We start from the raw sequence: 22,337 nt of genomic DNA on the forward strand, positions 1-22,337 counted from the left end.
GGCCTGTTGGCTCTCCCTGCTGTCAGTCAAGTTCCTCTGCCACGCCTCCAAAGGCCATGCAGCAGCAGCTGTAGCAGCAGCAGCTGTAGCAGCAGCTGTAGCAGCAGCAGCTGTAGCAGCAGCTGTAGCAGCAGCTGTAGCAGCAGCAGCTGTAGCAGCAGCAGCTGTAGCAGCAGCAGCTGTAGCAGCAGCTGTAGCAGCAGCAGCTGTAGCAGCAGCAGCTGCAGCAGCAGCAGCTGTAGCAGCAGCAGCTGCAGCAGCAGCAGCTGTAGCAGCAGCAGCAGCAGCTGTAGCAGCAGCAGCTGTAGCAGCAGCAGCTGCAGCAGCAGCAGCAGCTGTAGCAGCAGCAGCAGCAGCAGCAGCAGCTGTAGCAGCAGCTGTAGCAGCAGCAGCAGCTGTAGCAGCAGCAGCAGCAGCAGCTGTAGCAGCAGCAGCAGCAGCAGCAGCAGCTGTGTCTGGCCACAACTATCTTGTGATGGCAACATGAAGCTTGCTGAAGTGTGCACTACTTCTGACCACAAGGAGACATCCTGCGTTGTTGCTGGGTTTAATGAAGAGAAGTCACTTTCTCCTTCAGCCTCGCTCTCCTCCTCAATGCCCATTATAACAGGGTCAATTATGTCTTGGAAATAATGTATTTTATAATGTTTTATTATTGTTGTAATTACACAAAACGTGTAAGTTACATCCATCTTCTTCCACTTATCCGAGGTTGGGTCGCGGGGGCAGCAGCCTAAGCAGAGAAGCCCAGACTTCCCTCTCCCCAGCCACTTCATCCAGCTCTTGCCGGGGGATCCCGAGGTGTTCCCGGGCCAGCTGGGGGACATAGTCTTCCCAACGTGTCCTGGGTCTTCCCCATTGCCTCCGTGAATACCTAAATATGGTTTGATGTTTTGTCAATGTGGAACCATTGTCTCGTTGTCCCTCCTACTACAATAATTACTGTAACACTTGTCTTTTTATACCTAGTGAGGAAGTTAAACATTGTACTGAGAGGTTGTTCAAATGAATAGTGCCTACAAAGTACAAAGAAGAAGAAATATGAGAAATACTTTCAACTTTTTTGAAAAATAAGATATTTTTCATCTCAGTATGTTAATAATGACTGACTTAATAGTCAGTAAATGAATGTAAATATTTGTAAACACTCTGAAGTGGGAAAAGAGTAGGATTAAATATGCTTTGCTTCGTCCTACTCCTTTTGGGACGTGATGTAAAGTGAAATGATATGAAATTGTGTGATGTATTATTATGCTGGAAGTGTGTTCATGTTCCAAATAAACAAAAGAAAGAAAGAAAGAACTATAATCCGCAAATAACTCAACTGTTGTTGAAAAGTAACCGTGATGTAATACTCTTCCATGTCAGTAGGTGGCAGCAGGTTTTTTTTGTTGATTGATTGATACTTTTATTAGTAGATTGCACAGTTCAGTACATATTCCGTACAATTGACCACTAGATGGTAACACCTGAATAAGTTTTTCAACTTGTTTAAGTCAGGGTCCACGTTTATCAATTCATGGTAAGGTAGCTCATTGCTTTGTAGATGTCCGGAACACGTGTGTAAGACGACGATGCTTTGTCGTGATCCCAATAGGCAGACGACAGCGGGAGGCAGTGTGCAGGTAAAAAGGTATCTAATGCTTAAACCACAAATAAACAAAAGGTGAGTGCCTCTGAGAAAAGGCATTGAAGCTTAGGGAAGGCTATGCAGAACGGAACTAAAACTGAATTGGTTACAAAGTCAACAAAAACTGAATGCTGGACGACAGCAAGGACTTAAAGTGGAACAAAGACGGTATCCACAAAGTACATCTGAACATGACATGACAATCAACATTGTCCCCACAAAGAAGAATAACGTCCGCACAACTTAGATAGTCTTGATTGCTAAAACAAAGCAGATGCAAGGAATAACACTCGAAGGAAGACATGAAACAGAACAGGAAAAGCCACCAAAATAAGAGCGCAAGACAGGAACTAAAACACTACACACAGGAAAACACCAAAAAAGTGAAAATAAGTCACAGGGTGATGTGACAGGTCATGACAGTACACCTGCTGAGACAAGAGCTATAGTGATTTGTGGTGGCTTATGGTATCAAGTTATATCCAACAATTGCGAGAACGACTTTGTGTATCAGCTGCTGAGTTTAAATTTTTTTATGTTTTCTGCTGGTGGTTTGCCTCCGCATTTTTTCAATAAAAAACATGTGTCTTGGCTCAAAAAAGGTTGAAAACTGCTGTAGCATACAGTCAGAAGAAATGCTACATCAAAGTTAAATCTGCAAGCCTGTGTTGAAAGGTATGAACTCACAGGAAGACATAGTGAATGTGGTCACAGGTCGACATGATCACCGATCAGCCTTTATGTGTACAGTGCAGTCATTAGAGGGATAATATAGCGACAAAGTGATTTGCCAGTGCAGCGGCAGGATGGGCATCCCCCTTCCCCCACACATGTCCCCGGTAGACTGTAAAAATGGGTCAGTCAGAAAGGGAGAGGGGGGAGGGCAGGTTGCCTCCCTGGTGTAATGATAGGGGAAACACTGAAATAGCTGCTCCACAATTTCACATTTTACAATGTGGGTACCACAGGAAGGAATCATGCCCTGCCCCACTCCAGTTTCAGATGCAGGCTGGTTGCCATGGCGTTATCTGATGTCATGGGTGTGTTGGTATGTTCGCTGCAATCCTACAGTTTTCCAGGAAATGAAATATTTCACATCTGTTAGCTTCTCTATGGAGGCCTCAAGATGATGTGAAACATCCAAATGAAATGTGGCTACATAAGCGACTAGATGGTTTGTTGGACCTGCTATGATGTGTTGATGGACAGCAGGAAGTAACACCAGCACAGCATCTTCACAAGCTGCAAAAGCTACAAATACATCAGCAGCGTGTGTGACCTACTTCTACTGGATCACACTGTTGGAACCCCGCAGAAATCAATGCCTACGCTGCACTTGCAATTCATCTTATTAAAGCGGTTTTAATCTTCGTGCACCTGCATTTTGCGTGCGGCCACCGAGGCACGCTATTGGACGCGTTGGAGTGAGGAGAAACTGCAGCCTTTATGCCAATGACATTGCAGCGTGAAGCCTTGCATAAAATGACAGCGCCTGCTTGCGATGCAGCTTGTTATATGAAATCTAAATAATAGCTGTCATTTAGCATGTAGCGTGATCTGAGATTGTCTTAGGCGGCCAAAACCATAATTATAATTACTGCTATATTCACCCACATTTTGCCTTCTAAATATGAAGTGTGACTTTTTTTGTCTATTAGATATTTATTATTGGACATAATATTACCGTGTGCCCTGAATATGGAGCAACAATAGATACAAAAATATGTTGCAGACACAGAAGTCGGGGTACAGTAAGTTTCAGGTTGAAAATACACCCGCACAGCTGACTCACTGCTGCCACCTGCTGAGCATCATTCAGCAGTGCATGCGACCATGACCTTCATGATGCTTCCTGCTAAAAGTTCCTAAGCAGGTTTGTGATGATTCTGTGATCAAAGGTGTGGTGACCTTCTCCAAAGTGCATGCAAAAATGTACTTTTTTTTCCCAACAAATAGAACATCCTCAGCTTATGCAGACAGCAATACTTAAACAACAGAAGAGTCCAGAGACAATGGTGCTGAGAAAATGTTACAACAAGCTGGCGTTTTTTTATACTAAGAAAACTATAAAAAATGGAACAACTCCCCAGATAGTGAACAAGGCCAGGATGAACAGAATGAAGCACATCGAAACAAATATGACAGCATGAGTTGGAAGCTGCACAGTGTATTTGTAACAATTGAACAACCGTATGGCTCAGACCAATACTTTGCAACAACTATTTAAGCAATTCCCACTACTTCTCCTATTTCTAGAGAGGTGGACTTAAATTAGTTTTATTGAAACTGTGTGTATAGCTGGGTTGCATATGACATCATATCCATTGTTCTTCTTTGTGGCGTAATTGACACGGCCGTCAAGCTGCTTGAGCGTAGCATGAAAACAAGAGAGCTTGAGTGTAGCGTTTGATCAGAAAATGTCGTATTGCTGTTCTGTTCTTGGCTGCTCCAATCTTTCAAATAGAGAGATAGGAAAGAGCTTTCATAGAGTACCAAAAGAAGTCGTGTATAGAGATAATAAAGTCAGGAAAAAAACGAAAGTGCTTAGATCTAAGAAAATAATCACTTTCATTATGTTGTGGAGTAAAATCGGACCACTTGTGTCTGCAGCGATCACTTTGTAAAATGTTTTAACATTTCATTTTTTTAAGAAACATTCTGTGATGCAATCGAGTTTATTCTGTACTATATCAGTTGTGTATGAGAGCAGAACTAAACGTAAAAAAAGGTCAAGAGATCGCATTAGTTTGCAGTGGCTATGCCTAAATACAACTATGAAGAGACCTGGTTGTGCAAATAAACTAACGTCATGTTACGTTCTAGTAATAAATATTGTGATTGTTGTTCCAATCCACTCTATCGGTATAGCTCGGTTGGTAGAGTGGCCGTGCCAGCAACTCGAGGGTTGCAGGTTCGATTCCCGCATCCGCCATCCTAGTCACTGCCGTTGTATCCTTGGGCAAGACACTTTACCCACCTGCTCCCAGTGCCACCCACACTGGTTTAAATGTAACTTAGATATTGGGTTTCACTATGTAAAAGCGCTTTGAGTCACTAGAGAAAAGCGCTATATAAATATAATTCACTTCACTTCACTTCACTTATTTTCATTGCCCATTTTTATAACAGAGACCAAAAGCTTAGTAGTTGTTGTGCAGGAAAGACAAGTGCTTCATGCAACACATTTGACCACATTATAGCATCATTGGTGCTAGTTGTTAGCATCAAGAAAATATTCTAAATGGTATTAATAAACTAGATGAATAAATCTGCATATAATGAATTTCTAGAAAAGATTCATGCTGACCAACAGGGACATATACAGCTTAATAATTATGTACTTCAAAGCCCCCCATGTTGTCATGCAGCCATTTCAGTGCGGGTGTCTTCACCGGCTGGTTATTGATTGATTGTTGTCACCGCTTAGTTCCTGTGACATCCTTGTTTTGGGACCGGTGTCTATGCTTGGCTAGTTTACACGTAAGCTCTCGTTAGGCTTTGCTTTCCGTGTTCAGCCTCCCTGTAATTTTGCTGCACTTCCCTGATGCAATGATTTCTTGTGTATTTTCGAGCATTAAGACTCTTTTATCTGCACGCTGTTGCCCGCTGTCTTTCTACCACCTACTGCAAACCATGCGGCCCGGCTGGAACATGTATCATAAGTCTCCCATGTGTCAACATATTTGCACAAAGTTTGCAATTTTGGCAGATACTGTATATCTTTTCTGTCATTTTCATTTCCATCCATCGCTGTCGCTTTGTAATTTGATGGGATCATGAAACATCATGAAACTCCAATAAAAAAACAAGCAGAAGAACAGATGTTTTGTGTATAAGCGGCCAACACTTTAAAAGGAAGATAGAGAGGCGACTTGGCCCGTGATGCAGCAACAACAAAAAAGCAACTTGGGTCGGCGTGGCTCGGTTGATAGAGCGGCTGTGTCTGCAACTTGAGGTTTCCTGGTTTGATCCCCGCTTCCGCCATCCTAGTCACTTCCGCTGTGTCCTTGGGCAAGACACTTTACCCACCTGCTCCCAGTGCCACCCACACTGCTTTAATTGTAGCTTAAATCTGTTGATGATGGCTTTCACAGTGTAAAGCACTTTGAGTCTCCAGAGAAAAACGCTATATAAATATAATTACCTCTAATCTAATTTTGAACTTTTCCCAACGGGCTGGTGCTTGAGCAGTGGTAATAACTATCTACTTTACTATTACTCTTTAAATATACTAAATACTGTTATTATATGTGTATGTAGTGTACCCACTGATGTAGTTATATTATAGTTGTGTATATAGTAAAAAAAAATGTAATTAAAAATACATTTCAAAAAAAGATACCAAAAAAGAGAGCAATACCGATATATGTCAAAATGCCAATTATAGGCGCCAATAATCAATCGATCTCTAATATTTGTTAAATAAGGTTAGTGTGTGAAAAGTACAGACTTATTTTTCCTGGAAAAATAGATTCTTTTAAACCAAATTAGAATAGTCATCGGCCTCATCATATTTTTTGGTTTGAAAGATTTAGAAAGTTGCAAGTTCCTAGTTGCAACAACACCTTTTAGGCTCAAAATGTAAATGCTTCCCTTAACTCCAAAGATATGCACCTGGGGATAGGCCCCTCCCACCTCCAAAGACATGCACCTGGGGATAGGCCCCTCCCACCTCCAAAGACATGCACCTGGGGATAGGTTGATTGGCAACACTAAATAGTCCCTAGTGTGTAAATGTTCTACACCTGTGTTGGCCCTGTGATGAGGTGGCAACTTGTCCAGGGTGTACCTTGCCTCTTGCCCGATTGCAGCTGGGATAGGCTCCAGCTCTCTCACAACACAGAGGCACAAGCGGTAGAAAATAAATGGATGGATTTTAAAACACTAGAGGGCGGTCATATACTGTAGATCATGGGTGTCAAACTCTGGCCTGCGGGCCAAATTTGGCCCACCGTGTAATTTCATTTGGCCCTTGAGGCAATATCAAATAAACATTGAGCGGACCCGCCGGTACTATACAGCCGGTGCTGCTGTAACACCGCATTCACCCCTAATACTCATACTTGCCAACCCTCCCAATTTTCCCAGGAGACTCCTGAAGTTCAGTGCCACTCCCGAAAATCTCCCGGGACAACCATTCTCCCGAATTTCTCCCGATTTCCACCCGGTCAACAATATTGGGGGCGTCACGTCCACTTATCCTTCATACAAACAGCGTGCCGACCCAGTCACATAATGTAAGCAGCTCGTGAGCACACGTAAGTGAATGCAAGGCACACTTGGTCAACAGCCATACAGGTCACACTGAGGGTGGCCGTATAAACAACTTTAACATTAACACTGTTACAAATAAGCGCCACACTGTGAACTCAAACCAAACAAGAATGACAAACACATTTCGGGAGAACATCCGCACCGTAACACAACATAAACACAACAGAACAAATACCCAGAACTCCTTGCAGCACTAACTCTTCCGGGACGCTACAATATACACCCCCCGCTACCACCAAACCCAACACCCCCAACCCCGCCCACCTCATCGTTATTTTATTTTCAAATTTATTAGCCTGTGGACAAAGTTAATGTTGATATTTACCTCAGAAGTGTTCAAATAGAAAAGAGGCATACATTTTTTTATTTAAACAATATCTAATATACAATTTTTTTGTTTGTTTTTTGAAAGTTGATTTTGCCCCAAGCGTTGCTTGTTCCATATTCAGTGTTAAAGTATAGTGTAGCAAACTGAGCAATAATTAACGTTTTATTCATGCACTTACTCTTGCTACTTCAAAGCTTGAATGTTTGATTCATTAATTATTGTTATTCTTTTTTCAAATGTATTATTAGCCTGTGGAACAGGTTTATTTTGATACTTACCACAGAAGGCTGCAAGTAGAAAAGAGGCATTCAATGTTTATTTACATTTTATTTGATATGTCATTGATATTTTTTAATTGTTATTATTTGAAAATGGATTTTGCATGTCACTATAAAGTTATAGAAGCCTTGCTTGTTCAATATTCAATGCAAAACTTTTCTGGGTCCCTATTACAAGGTTAATTTGTTCAACCTTGGCCCGCGGCTTTGTTCAGTTTTAAATTTTGGCCCACTCTGTATTTGAGTTTGACACCCCTGCTGTAGATGATCTTTGACTGGCTTTTCTGAATTAGGTCCCTAAAAACCAACCAAGCTCTCCTGTCGTATAGAGAAACTGGAATCGGTGTAAAAATATCACTTGTGTTTTAATTTACGACTACCCACTTGGAGAAATACAACTTTTAATATATGGCAGATCTTGCATTGAAATTTGAAACTTCTGAGAGTCGGCAACATCTGCTATTTTGTCATAAGAAATAGACCAAAGGCAAATCAGAAATACACAAAACAAGAATAGGAATGAAGGAAAATGTCCGGTCCCCCTGATCCTTAACTTTATGGAAATGTGGCCCCCAGAACATTTTAGTTGAAAAGCCCTGCTCTAATCTATGCTATCAAACTCTTGTACGCAAACGACTAGTGGTAGGTGGGCTCCATCTAGTGGTACACCAAAGAATCACTTAATTATTAAATATTAATTAAATGTTCAAAAGCACAGTTACTGTTTAAACTGTGTGTAATGTTAAAAAAAAGTCCCAATGATTGTCACATACACACTAGGTGTGGTGAAAGGTGTCCTCTGCAGTTTGCCCATCTCCATGTTCACCCCCTGGGAGGTGAGGGGAGCAGTGAGCAGCAAAAAAGAAAAAAATCACCTTGATGCTGAGTGCCAAGCAAGGAGGTAATGGCTCCCATTTTTTGTAGTCTTTGGTATGACTTACCCTGTGTTTAAACTCACAACCTTCCAGTCTCAGGGCACAGGGGCCAAACATATTACATATATTTGTTAAGCAAAACTCCATCCATCCATCCATATGTATAAAATCTACAAAATGTGCATTGTGCAAATATTAAGAGGAGGGCAGCAGATTTTATGGAGAGAAAGTACAGTTGAAGCAGCATCATGAAGCTACTGTGACGTCAGTGAGGTGTGCTGAAGCTCTCGTAATTCATCGCCAACATTAAACAACAGATGTTCTCTAAACACAAGTACAGTTTCCAATAACACCAGAAAAAAATTGCTATATTTTTGTTGCCAGTCGTTTATAAAAAAGAAAAAGTCCCTAAACGTAATGGAGGAGTTTGGAGAAACTTGAACAATTCACAACAAAGTTAATTGTACAATAAGCAGCAACAATTGAAACATAAGGCAAAACAATATAATATGAAAAAAATAAATGTAATAGGTGTAGTAATGACGTTTTTCTTTAAAGAAAATATAATTTTTCATCATCGTAGATCATGCAAACTTTATGATTACATCATATTGGCCCCGCCCCTAACTACAGGTATTTTGACAATCTGGGGGAAATCCTGGGTATCATACTAGTTTCTTTGTAAAACTGATTTGCTTTCCTCTTTCTCCTCTCCTTCCAATGTCACATCAAGTCTGTCACAAACTCTACCTTCTTCCATCTTAGAAATACAGTAACCCTGGACTCCCCCATCTCTGATTGATTTTGTCACCAAGAGCCTCAATTACTTCCCGTGTGGATTACTGCAATAGACACTCTTGTGCATGTTTTCGCAATTACAGGGACAAGCGGTAGGAAATGGATGAATTGAAGACATGGGGTATCATGTGTTGTCCAACTCCTCTTATGAGGTGGTTTATGCAGGATGTTTCTCAGTCTGATTGCCACGCTCAAAGGAAGATGTTAGAGCATTGTTACACCGTGGACAGGAAACCTATTTTTATACCTGCAAGTGATCCGTGTGAGGCTGGCCTTGACTATTGTTTCGGTCAGTGTCCGGCACTTCCCCTTGTAGGCCACTGATTAGTGTAAGGCAGTCCTTCTCAAATAGTGGGGGTTGTGGTGCGATGGCAGGGGGAGTGTGTGTGACCTCAAGGAAACATGTTCTTTTTGCCATAGCAGAATATGATGAAGCATATGCAGCACTTGGCTTCACTGGAACCACGTTGGGAGACCAGGAAAGACCGGTGTGTTGTTTCTTTTAATGTTAATAAACAGACAATGTAATGCAGAGGTGTAATTATAACAATTTTATAGACTAATTGGGGGTGCAAAATATGTTGTTCTTCCTGAGAAGGACTGGGGTAAGGGAAGAGACATATATACACATATGTACATGTACATTTATACTGTATATACATATACACACACATACGTATGTATATCTATATATCTAGATAGATAGATAGATAGATAGATAGATAGATAGATAGATAGATAGATAGATAGATAGATAGATAGATAGATAGATAGATAGATAGATAGATAGATAGATAGATAGATAGATAGATAGATAGATAGATAGATAGATAGATAGATAGATAGATAGATAGATGGATAGGATAGATAGATAGATAGATAGATAGGATAGATAGATAGATAGATAGGATAGATATATAGAACTTTCAGAAAACTTTCCTCCAGAAGGTCTTATCTTTGTCCATGTGATGTCAGATGAAACAAAAATGGAGCTGTTTGGCCACAATACCCAGCAATGTGTTTAATGGAGAAAAGGTGAGGCCTTCAATCCCAAGGAACACCAGGCCTACCGCCAAGCATGGTGGCAGTCGTATTATGCTCCGGGCCTGTTTTGATGCCAATGGAACGGATGCTTTACAGAGAGTAAATGGGACAATGAAAAAGGAGAATTAACACCAAATTCTTCAGGACAAGCTAAAAACCATCAGTCCGGAGGTTGGGTCTTGGGCGCAGTTGGGTGTTCCAACAGGACAATGACCCCAAACACACAACAAAAGTAGTCAAGGAATGGCTAAATCAGGCTAGAATCAATGTTTTACAATAGCCTTCCCAAAGTATTTACCAAAAGCGCCTTATTGCAGGTAAACTTGCCAAGGGACATGTAAGCAAATATGAACATTGCTGTATGTATACTTTTGACCCTCACATTTTCAGTAGAGCCATAATAAATTCATAAAAGAAGCAAACTTCATGAATGTTTTTTGTGGCCATCAAGTATGTGCTCCAATCACTACATCACAAAAAATAAGAAATGATTGAAAACTCAAGACAGCCATGACATGATGTTCTTTACAAGTGTATGTACACTTTTTGAGTTGATTTGAGTTGAGTTTGAGTTTATGTCGAACATACAAACCTACAACATGACACATCAACATGTTGGAAAAGGAGTAGGAAGAAGCAGAGCTTATTTAATAGTTCCCCTTTTCTTTTACATAACAGTTGCTAAAACTTTTGTTCACTTCCTGTTCTCAATTTATTCACAATACCCTCCATAAGTAATCACAATCAAAATAAATAAATAATACTCGGTGAAGTAAGTTACATTTCATATGGTGAGATGAGTAAGATTATTTTGAAAATGATTGGATGGATGGATGAAATAAATTCAAAATGTTTATCATGGTTCTTAGTAAACACTTTAAGTTTGAAGAGTTTCTTGAAGTGGATCATATTAGTACATTCTTTGATTGCTTTGCTTCATCCATTCCATCATTTAATTCCACATACTGATATACTGAAGGTCTTAAGTGTTGTACGTGCCTACAAATGTTTTAAATTACAATTTTCCCTCGGATTACAATTCTCCTCTTTTTTGAGAAGAATTGTTGCATATTCTTGGGTAGCAGGTTATACTTTGCTTTGTGTATCATTTTAGCTCTTTGCAAATTCACTATATTGTGGAATTTCAGTATTTTTGATTCAATAGATAAAGGGTTTGTATGTTCTCTATAGCCATCCATCCATCCATTTTATACCGCTTATTCTCTTTGGGGTCGCGGGGGGCGCTGGTGCCTATTTCAGCTACAATCGGGCAGAAGGCAGTGTACACCCTGGACAAGTCGCCACCTCATCACAGGGCCAACACAGATAGACAGACAACATTCACACACTAGGAGCCATTTAGTGTTGCCAATCAAGCTATCCCCAGGTGCATGTCTTTGGAGGTGGTAGGGGCCTATCCCCAGGTGCATGTCTTTGGAGGTGGGAGGGGCCTATCCCCAGGTGCATATCTTTGGAGGTGGGAGGGGCCTATCCCCAGGTGCATATCTTTGGAGGTGGGAGGAAGCCGGAGTACCCGGAGGGAACCCACGCAGTCACGGGGAGAAAATGCAAACTCCACACAGAAAGATCCCGAGCCCGGAATTGAACCAATGACTACTCAGGACCTTCGTATTGTGAGGCAGATGCACTAACCCCTTTGACACCGTGCTGCCCATGTATTATTATAACTGATCTTTTTTTGTAACTTGGTTAATGAATGCTGTGTACATTTGTACTTATTTCTGCACAATAAGTCAGATATGTAACACTAGCGAGCAGTAGAGAATATGAAGTGATTTTTGGTCTACAACATGTTTTGCTTTATTTATTATTGACGTGTTTCTTAATACTTTATGTTGTATATTTTTACATAAGATTTCCATTTCAATTTATCATAAAAATTTTTGACCACAACTATAGATTTTTTTGTTTGTTTGGGTGGAGAGTTGTATGGTGTTTTCTTTCAAATGCTAAATATGGGCCTTGGCTGCATGAAGGTTGGGAAAGACTGGCATATACATCCATCCATCCATCCATTTTCTACCGCTTATTCCCTTTCGGGGCCAGCATATACAGTAGAGACAATATATTATCAAGATTTTGGGGGCCGATTAGCAGTAATTTACACCAGACTGAACCCTGATAGCGTTGTCAAAGTGGAGCTCAGGCAGTAGACATTCCTTCCATTCACAGGACTGCATTTGACAAATTGTCCAACATCTTTGAGGACACCATAAATATGAGATGTTGTGTTATTATTATTACTGTCTGCTTCCACCAGACACACACACACTAGATTTTAAGGAAAAAATCACACAGCAAAGGAGGATAACATTTCAACATCAGCCTTATGGAGATAGATGGACAGAATATAGCTCATTGTCACACAACAGAAGGAGGCATGAGTAAAACTGATTTCAGTTAAGCTTTGACCCAGTCTGGTCCAAGACCTCATTTGAGAAGAGGCAGTGTTTGTGGTTCCACTGAACAGAAGGCATGACAGACAAAGACTGGAGGCTCAGCAGGGTATCACAGACGACACAGTTTAGACAAAGTAGGACACAATCTTTGATGTGCACTTCCTCAAAATAAATTAGCAAGTGGTCACACTTACTAAAGCAGCATGCTATCTGTCATGCTCACTTAAACAATATCATACAAACATCAATGTTTTATCAGGCTTACCGTGCAACAAACACTCTAGGCAACTGTTGCAAATCTCACACCTCAAACTTACGTTTGGGGTGCACACCGCATAGATGGTCAATTTATTCATACCATACCCCCTCTGCATACAGTGGAGACAAACTGAGATATTGTAAATGCGTAGCCAAGTTAAGACAGGAATGGCATGTTGTCGTGTAAATAAAATGAATAAGATAGGCCTTTTTAGTTTGGTTAATGAAAATAAAAATGAATAGATCTTTTGTACATGAACAGTATCTTTAAAATACTTATGCTGTAATCTGCCACTGTACAACAATTAGAATGCAATTCAATAACGTTGGGTGACAAGGGTGCCACCCTAATAAAATGGTAGATCCCGCAGGAGCATGTATGTCCTTCATTCCCATGCACCCACAGGATGGTTGGTGCCCAACGTGTGAAAACCTGGAAAGCATGCATCGCTACAAGCGTCTGGCGGTGGATTAACGCATGAGGAAAAGTAGTGTGTGTCACTAATCCCAGCTCCCTTTAACTCACCATCTGATGGTAACAAGAGAGAGTGACCTCTGAGTTTTGTTTGGCCTCTAGGTTTAGCTACACGCTGGTTCGCGACCTCACTTATAATAGGACGACAGCTGCATCTGCCTTGTTGCCATGTCACCAAAATGACTAATCAGGCACTTCTACAAAAAAACATTTCAGGATGAAAACATGAGGATTTAATTGTTAATGTGCCGGAGCAAAAGTTAGGGTACCTCAGAATTGTCCATAGCCAGCATGCACCAGACAGATTCCATTTAATGTATTAATCTAGCAATTACCCTCTCATTCTCAAATCTGGAACATGTTTCACTACTTTGGAATCGCTCACATGCTACAGCCGCCATTTAATACTGATGACTGTGACTGAAGACCATTAGAATCATCACATCAAGACTCGGCCTCTCAGCTTCCACTGAGTACTCATGGGGCTTTATGCAGAAAGAGGGGCCTGCAGGCCACAGGATGATGATGCACAGAAAATACAAGCACTTAACTGAGGGAACTGAATGTCTGCACTTGTCCCTAATCTGTGTGGGGGAGGAGCTTGGGGCGGCATTATGAACAAAAGGTGCAGAGATTTCAGCCATGGCATTACATAACGGATGCCTTCAATCCAGTACAAAAAACTTCCTGATAAACCAAACATACATCTTTGCCAAACATCCATCCTCACATTCACTTTTAAGTGCAAACAAGCTGAGAGCGAGTTTGACCAGCAAAGAGACAAACCTAATTTACATAAGTGACAAAATGACAGTTACAGGTGGGATTATGATTATGAGATTTGTAACGCATGTGCAGGCTTGGAACTCGGGCTTACAAACTTCGACTGGTTGAGTTTTGTCGAGCAGTGCTAGCCAATAAACAAAAACCACGGGGGTGTCTACTTGTTGTACAGCACAGCTCTTTGTAGAGGTGGGACTCTTTGGCACCTCACGATTCCATTACAATTCAGGAGCTACGATTCCATTATAAACCAATTATTGATGCAGCTTTAATTTATGAATATTGATGCAGTTGTACATGTATTTACGTTTCACTAAATACGTGTTTATTTCTTGCAACTTTGAAAACAGTGCATTGGTAATAACAAGCAGTTAAATCAATTCCCATCACTTTTAGGGACGGCGTGGCGCAGCGGTAGAGTGGCTGTGTTCTACCCAAAGGTCCCTGGTTCAATTCCCACCTAGTACCAACCTCGTCACGTCCTTTGTGTCCTGAGCAAGACACTTCACTCTTGCTCCTGATGGGTGCTGGTTAGCGCCTTGCATGGCAGCTCCCTCCATCAGTGTGTGAATGTGTGTGTGAATGTGGAAGTAGTGTCAAAGCGCTTTGAGTACCTTGAAGGTAGAAAAGCGCTATACAAGTACAACCCATTTATTTTAAGAAATGAATGGAAGTGTGTGCAAAACTGGAACATACTGTAGCCCCATTTTACAACTTTACAATAAATACATCAATTATTGATGTTTACAAATACATTTTATAACTGAACATGTACAAATTGTGACGCATTTAACATTGATTATTTCCCCCACCTCTAGCTCTTAGGGCGTAGGGAAGAGAGATTTACAGAAAATACTGCCGCACAGTGACACTAGCTTTCATCTGATGCACATTAGACATCGGGCATGTTGCTATATATATGAATGAAGCAGTACTGTATTTTTCGGACTATAAATCGTAGTTGCGATTTATACTCAGGAGCGATTTATGTGTGAAATTATTAACACATTACCGTAAAATATCAAATAATATTATTTAGCTCATTCACGTAAGAGACTAGAAATATAAGATTTCATGGGATTTATGGATTAGGAGTGAGAGATAGTTTGGTAAAGGTATAGCATGTTCTATATGTTATAGTTATTTGAATGACTCTTACCATAATATGTTAGCTTAACATAGCAGTTGCTTATTTATGCCTCATATAACCTACACTTATTCAGCCTGTTGTTCACTATTCTTTATTTATTTTAAATTGCCTTTCAAATGTCTATTCTTGGTGTTGGGTTTTATCGAATAAATTTCCCCCAAAAATGCGACTTATACTCCAGTGCGACTTATACATGTTTTCTTCCTTCTTTATTATGCATTTTCGGCAGGTGCGACTTATACTCCGTAGCGACTTATACTCCAAAAAATACTGTACATGCTATATTTGAAGGACTTACAGCAGCCAGGTAGTTGACCATCAGATGATATCCTGGCGGCAGCAGTCTGATGGCCCCCACAGTAACATTGCAAACTCACGTATGTAGTACCAATGGGGTATATGGCTATTGAATAATACCCTTATGGGTACCATCTGATGGCTACTGCACTGTATGTGGACTTTGAAAAAAACTGCTGCACTTTACATACTTTTTGCACTTTAAATGAAGTTGCTAAGATACTGTAACTTGACTGATTTCCAACTCACATACCCTCTATGTACTGTACTTGTATTTTAAATTGCCTATCATTCTGTAACTTCAATATTGTTGTGTATTATCAATCCTGCGCCATTTTAATTGTGGCTGTTAGATGCACCATAAAATGATTACAGATGGAAATGAGGATGGTGCTAAACCTGATGCAGCCATCTTCTTAATGTAACTGCACATTGCCATTCAAATAAACCATCCATCCATCCATCCATCTTCCGCTTATCCGTTCAAATAAACAAGTACCAAAAAAGATCATGCTCAGTTTCTAGAAGGTAAATGGGAGAGGTTGTTGCACACTTTTACGACTCAACTGCCTCAACCGTGGAGTGTGGACAGGGTTGGTACACCTTTTCCATGGCCAAATTCAAGCACTTTTTAAGGACTTTAAAGATCAATTTTCCAGTTTTTCCAGAAGCCTTCAAAAGGCAAAAAACAGTGTGATTCAATCCACAGCCTTGTTGTTTGAGCTCACCAAATGCTCTCTGAAGGAAAAAATATGGAACATCTGCTAAAAGCTAAGCCTAACTTTGAGGCAGCAATTATCATGAACTGAATGGGGCATAAAAAATGAAGCAGTGTGACTATTCAATGTCATTGGTGTTTGCAAACGTTGTTTACTTGTTTACCACCACGACAGGCACCAACCACCTAGCGGCCAGAGCTCCAATCAGCCGCCTCGACAATAGAGGTGCGGAACATGGTCCATTGGGACTCAATAACCAGTGCCTCCCTCGTGACGTGTTCAAAGTTCTCCTGGAGGTAGGAATTGAAACTCTCTCTGACAGGAGACTCTGCCAGACGTTCCCAGCAGACCCTCACAATGCGTTTGGGCCTGCCAGGTCTGTCCGCCATCCTCCCCCACCATCGGAGGCAGCTCACCACCAGGTATCGGTAGAAAGCTCCGCCCCTCTCTTCACCTGAGTGTCCAAAACATGAGGCTGCAAATCCGATGACACAACTACAAAATCAATCATGGAACTGCGGCCGAGGGCGTCCTGGTGCCAAGTGCACATATGGACACCCTTATGTTTGAACATTGTGTTCGTTGTGGACAATCCGTGCCGAGCACTAAAGTCCAATAACCAAGCACCACTTGGGTTCTAGGCTACACGCTTGATCTGTTGGCTTTGCACGAGCCCTTACATGATGTTGTTGTCATGAATGAAATTGACATTTTGATTGTGTGTGTGATTATATCACATTATGCAGTTTGTGATATAAATACAAGCACAATCAAAATTAATTGCACAAACTGTTTGTCAAATTAATAACATTAGCTGCATAATGTGATATAAATACAAGCACAATCAAAATGTCAATTTCACTCATGACAACAACCTAATGTAAGGGCTCGTGCAAAGCCAACAGATCTAGCGTGTAGCTTTCATTTTTTATTTTATCCCATTTTATAATTAAGCTGTTAAGTCAGACTGCCACGAAATACGATGAACATTTCCAAGCATTTACAAACATCTATCAAACCTTAAAAACGCATTTTAAAATCCAAGCATTTTCAAGGTTTTTAAGCACCCGTACCAACCTTGTGTGGAGGTTGTATCAGAAAAAAATGAATCTTTTGCATGTTCACAACTGCTGCATGAATGTTTATCAATACAAACACTGACTTCATCAATAACTTTAGACCAGTGGTTGTTAACCTTGTCGGAGGTATCGAACCTTACCAGTTTCATGTGCACATTCACCAGCCATTCCTTAGTGAAAAATAAAATGTTTGTTTTTTTCAAATTCAAGACAAAGGTATATGTTTTGTTACTGCTTCACAAAATTAACTGTGCATGAACATCACTTTGTTCAAAGAAGAGAACCAAAAGAGAGCATGAACTCACAACAAATGACACACCTGCACATCAGTCTGACTTCTGCGGTTGCTGTTTACATAACATGCCAATAGGGAGAAGTTTTTATTTACACGATGAGTGGAGTGTGTCTTGACCTCCGCCGAACCCCTGAGGCCAACTCACCGAACCCCTCGGGTTTGATCGAACCCGGGTTAAGAACCACTGCTTTAGACACCTAATGGAATTATTGATGGCTGATGATCTCCTACCTTCAATAGCGATAACGTGCTCCCTGATCTGGTTCTGAAGCAGCGGCTCCTCCACCCGCTCTAGAAGCTCGTAGATGGAGTAGATGTTAGGGTGGACGGACTCGAACCTCTGGATCTCGGCCCGGATGGCGGCCGAGTTGGCGAGGTGCTGCTGGTAGTTCATTGCCCGGATTGCTTCAAGGGTCCTGAGCTGTTCTACGGAACCTCAGAGGATCCTTCTTTGGTTTCCTGGAGAACTAAATACATGGGGTGTTCACCACAAACACATATCACAACTGGCAGGATTGGGATCTGACTCACAAGCGCTGGCCGCTGCGGGCAGTCCCGTCACTACTGGCCGCTGGGGGCAGATGTTCTCCGGTGTCTCGCTGCTCCTGACTTGGGTGGGCTGACAGATGTGCAGCGGCCCGAGCAGGGCTTCCCCATGTCCGGACAGGCCGAGAAGAGGAGGACCGCGGCGCCGACGTCTGCTCCTCAGAAGAAGCTTCTAGAGCCACGTCCAGTCATTTCTGTCATCGCTACTTTAACTTTCTTGTCCAAGCGCGGCGGGACAACGGCCTTCTCCTGCTAGCGGACTGCGGCAACTAGCTTGCCAGCTAGCCCGCTAGGACTTGCCGACGTCGGGAAGAAAAGGCAGCAATGTGGTCCCTTGTGGTCCCGGACTAAGGACCGCCTTGGAGTCTCGCTGAGAGCAGTCTGGCGAAGACGTGACGGCCACAAAAGATCCGGCCTGAGGACAGCTGCTGCTCGGACGTGAGTTCCCGTCCCTGCTGCTGTGCCGCGGGGACACGGAGGCTGCAGCCCGGCGGAGGACAAAACACTTCCTGTCGCCTCAAAACTTAGCCAGGAGGCCGCTTGGCTCCGTGCGCTCGGACGTCGCCGCTTCCCGTGTGCGGAGGTCCATCCCTGGGAGACTGGAGCACAACACAGCCGCCTCACCCGCAGCGTAGCAGCGTACACCGACAATGTGGGCCTTTCAAAATAACTTCCCACCTCGTACTTTCAAAATAAAAGTCAAATGTTTCAGGCCGCCTCACCCGCAGCGTACACCGACAATGTGTTTCCTCCGGACAGGGGGCCTTTCAAAATAAACTTCCCACTGTGTACTTTCAAAATAAAAGTCATGTTTTAGGCCTCCTAACCCGCAGCGTACACGACAATGTGTCTCCCCCGGACGCGGGGCCTTTCAAAATAAACTTCCCACCTCGTACTTTCAAAATAAAAGTCATATGTTTCAGGCCTCCTAACCCGCAGCATACACCTACAGTGTGTTTCCTGCGGACACGATGCTTTTCAAAATAAACTTCCCACCTCGTACTTTCAAAATAAAAGTCAAATGTTTCAGGCCGCCTCACCCGCAGCGTACACCTACAATGTGTTTCCTGCGGACACGATGCTTTTCAAAATAAACTTCCCACATCGTATTTTCAAAATAAAAGTTATATGTTTCAGGCCGCCTTACCCGAAGGTGTTCCTACAACGTGTTCCCTCCGAACACGATGCCTTTCAAAATAAACTTCCCACCTCGTACTTTCAAAATAAAAGTCATGTTTCAGGCCTCCTAACCCGCAGCGTACACCTACAGTGTGTTTCCTCCGGACGCAGTGCCTTTCAAAATAAACCTCCCACCTCGTACTTTCAAAATAAAAGTCAAATGTTTCAGGCCGCCTCACCCGCAGCATACACCTACAATGTGTTTCCTCCGGACGCGGGGCCTTTCAAAATAAACCTCCCACCTCGTACTTTCAAAATAAAAGTCATGTTTCAGGCCTCCTAACCCGCAGCGTACACCTACAGTGTGTTTCCTCCGGATGCGGGGCCTTTCAAAATAAACCTCCCACCTCGTACTTTCAAAATAAGAGTCATATGTTTCAGGCCGCCTCACCCGCATGTACGCCTACAACGTGTTTCCTCCGGACGCGGGGCCTTTCAAAATAAACCTCCCACCTCGTACTTTCAAAATAAAAGTCAAATGTTTCAGGCCGCCTCACCCGCAGCGTACACCGACAATGTGTTTCCCCTGGACGCGGGGCCTTTCAAAATAAACTTCCCACCTCGTACTTTCAAAATAAAAGTCATGTTTCAGGCCTCCTAACCCGCAGCGTACACCTACAGTGTGTTTCCTCCGGACGCGGTGCCTTTCAAAATAAACTTCCCATCGTGTACTTTCAAAATAAAAGTCATGTTTCAGGCCTCCTAACCCGCAGCGTACACCTACAGTGTGTTTCCTCCGGACGCGGTGCCTTTCAAAATAAACCTCCCACCTCGTACTTTCAAAATAAAAGTCATATGTTTCAGGCCTCCTAACCCGAAGGTGTTCCTACAACGTGTTTCCTCCGGACACGATGCCTTTCAAAATAAACTTCCCACCTCGTACATTCAAATTAAAAGTTATATGTTTCAGGGGATTTTTCAGTGTACCACCGGGTGGCATTTTTTTACATCACACTGGTAACATTAAGCTCAAACTAGTTTGAGTGCATGTATCAAATGTAGCAAACATCAATAATAGTGATACCAGTAGACTTAATAGGTTTCTGCTCGATACTAGCATGATGAGATTTAATTGTGTTGTTCAAACATATGGTTACATCAGTGCTGTGCCGTCAGGGCCAGCAAGATCTTCTCTGCTGGCCTAACATAACCACAAATCATCATCATAATTAAAGATAAAAGTCATTTTTAATTTACTTTACCTAAATATGTAAAAGTATTCATATTCTCTTCATGTCATATTATGTTCCTTCCAGTGCTGTTGTTTTTTGTTTATAGAGTTTTTATCCAATCAGAATTCAGCTAGGTTATGTTGCCATGCTGTTTGTGATTGATTGATTGATTGATTGATTTAAACTTTTATTAATAGATTGCACAGTTCAGTACATATTCCGTACATATTCTGTACCAAATCTGCCTTCAGAATCAATATGTGTGCACTGTAAGTGAAGGGCCACATACAGTTGATAGACAGTTGCAATAGCCAATCAGATCAGGAGTTGTTGACAGTAAAGCCTAAGGCAGATATATGTTGTGCTGTTATGAGCCAGGTAACATAAGTACTCCATTACCCAGCATGCCACAGTAGTGAAGAGCATGCGCAGTAGCCCCGTTTAGGTTGTTGAATTAGCCATGTTTTTGATGAGCACGCTGTGGAGTAAACTTGAAGAATTCAGCCAACATGCCGCGTCTGCATCTTTTATGATTAGACAAGACAGCACATATTTTCAAGAAGGATATTTAAAGACAAACTACATCTTGTGAGACCATATTAGGGCTGCAAATCTTTGGGTGTCCCACTATTCGATACAATATCGATTCTTGGGGTCACGATTCGATTCAAAATCAATTTTTTTTTAAATTCAACACAAACAAAAACAATTTTTTTCCGATTCAAAAGGATTGTGTATTCATTCAATACATAGATTTCAGCAGGATCTACCCCAGTCTGCTGACATGCTAGCAGAGTAGTAGATTTTTGTAAAAAGCTTTTATAATTGTAAAGGACAATGCTTTATCAACTGATTGCAATAATGTAAATTGGTTTTAAATATTAAAGGAAACAAAAATAAGACTTATTTTATCTTTGTGAAAACATTGGACACAGTGTGTTGTCCAGCTTATGAGATGCCATGCAAGTGTAAGCCACTGTGACACTATTGTTCTTTTTTATTATTTGTATAAATGTCTAATGATAATGTCAATGAGGGATTTTTAATCACTGCTATGCTGAAATTATAACTAATATTGATACTGTTGTTGATAATATTCATTTTTGTTTCACTACTTTTGGTTTGTTCTGTGTGGTGTTTGTGTCTCCTCTCAATTGCTCTGTTTGTTGCAGTTCTGAGTGTTGCTGGCTCAGCTTTGCTTCTGGAATTGGATTGCATTGTTATGGTATTGCTGTGTATTGTTTTTTTGGATTGATTAAAAAAATAAAAAAATAAAAAAAATAAAAATAAGAAATCGATTTTTAAAAAATGAGAATCGATTCTGAATTGTACAACGTGAGAATCACGATTCAAATTTGAATCGATTTTTTCCCACACCCCTAATATACACACACACATATATATATATATATATATATATATATATATATATATATATATATATATATATATATATATATATGTATATATATATATATATATATATATATATATATATATACATATATATACATACACACCTTGGTCTCCTTGGATGCATCCTCGCTCATCCATGCGGACTGGACACTGGCCGAGAGTTTGTGGGCGGCCGAGGATGGAATCGGCTCCCTTGATTGCTTTGTTGGGTCTGCTCCTGTCTCCGGCCATGCTCCCCCCACCCCAGCAGACGATGGTGTGGAACACCACAGAGGCCACCACAGTATGAAATGTCAGCGCAGACATATTACTTGCTGAATA

The 22,337-nt window shown here is 41.5% G+C and overlaps 1 protein-coding gene across 3 annotated transcripts in view; it reads right to left on the reverse strand.

The window, feature by feature from the left end:
* Nucleotides 1-19,014, reverse strand: part of LOC133544138 (arf-GAP with GTPase, ANK repeat and PH domain-containing protein 1-like) — an 88,673-nt gene extending 69,659 nt beyond the window's left edge. Inside the window, exons 1-2 of one of the 3 annotated variants that reach the window (XM_061889219.1) lie at nucleotides 18,235-19,014; nucleotides 17,935-18,162 (exon numbers count right to left, since the gene is read on the reverse strand). In XM_061889219.1, coding sequence (XP_061745203.1) covers nucleotides 17,935-18,097 — 163 coding nt within the window. In that variant the 5' untranslated portion in view covers nucleotides 18,098-18,162; nucleotides 18,235-19,014. Of the gene's footprint in view, nucleotides 1-17,934; nucleotides 18,171-18,234 lie in introns of all 3 variants that reach the window. The other 2 variants (XM_061889218.1, XM_061889220.1) reach the window with 2 other exon arrangements.
* Between the last annotated feature and the right edge of the window lie 3,323 nt (nucleotides 19,015-22,337).

This window comes from Nerophis ophidion, linkage group LG27, assembly GCF_033978795.1.
Source record: "Nerophis ophidion isolate RoL-2023_Sa linkage group LG27, RoL_Noph_v1.0, whole genome shotgun sequence".
In the NCBI taxonomy this organism is placed as follows: Eukaryota; Metazoa; Chordata; class Actinopteri; order Syngnathiformes; family Syngnathidae; genus Nerophis; species Nerophis ophidion.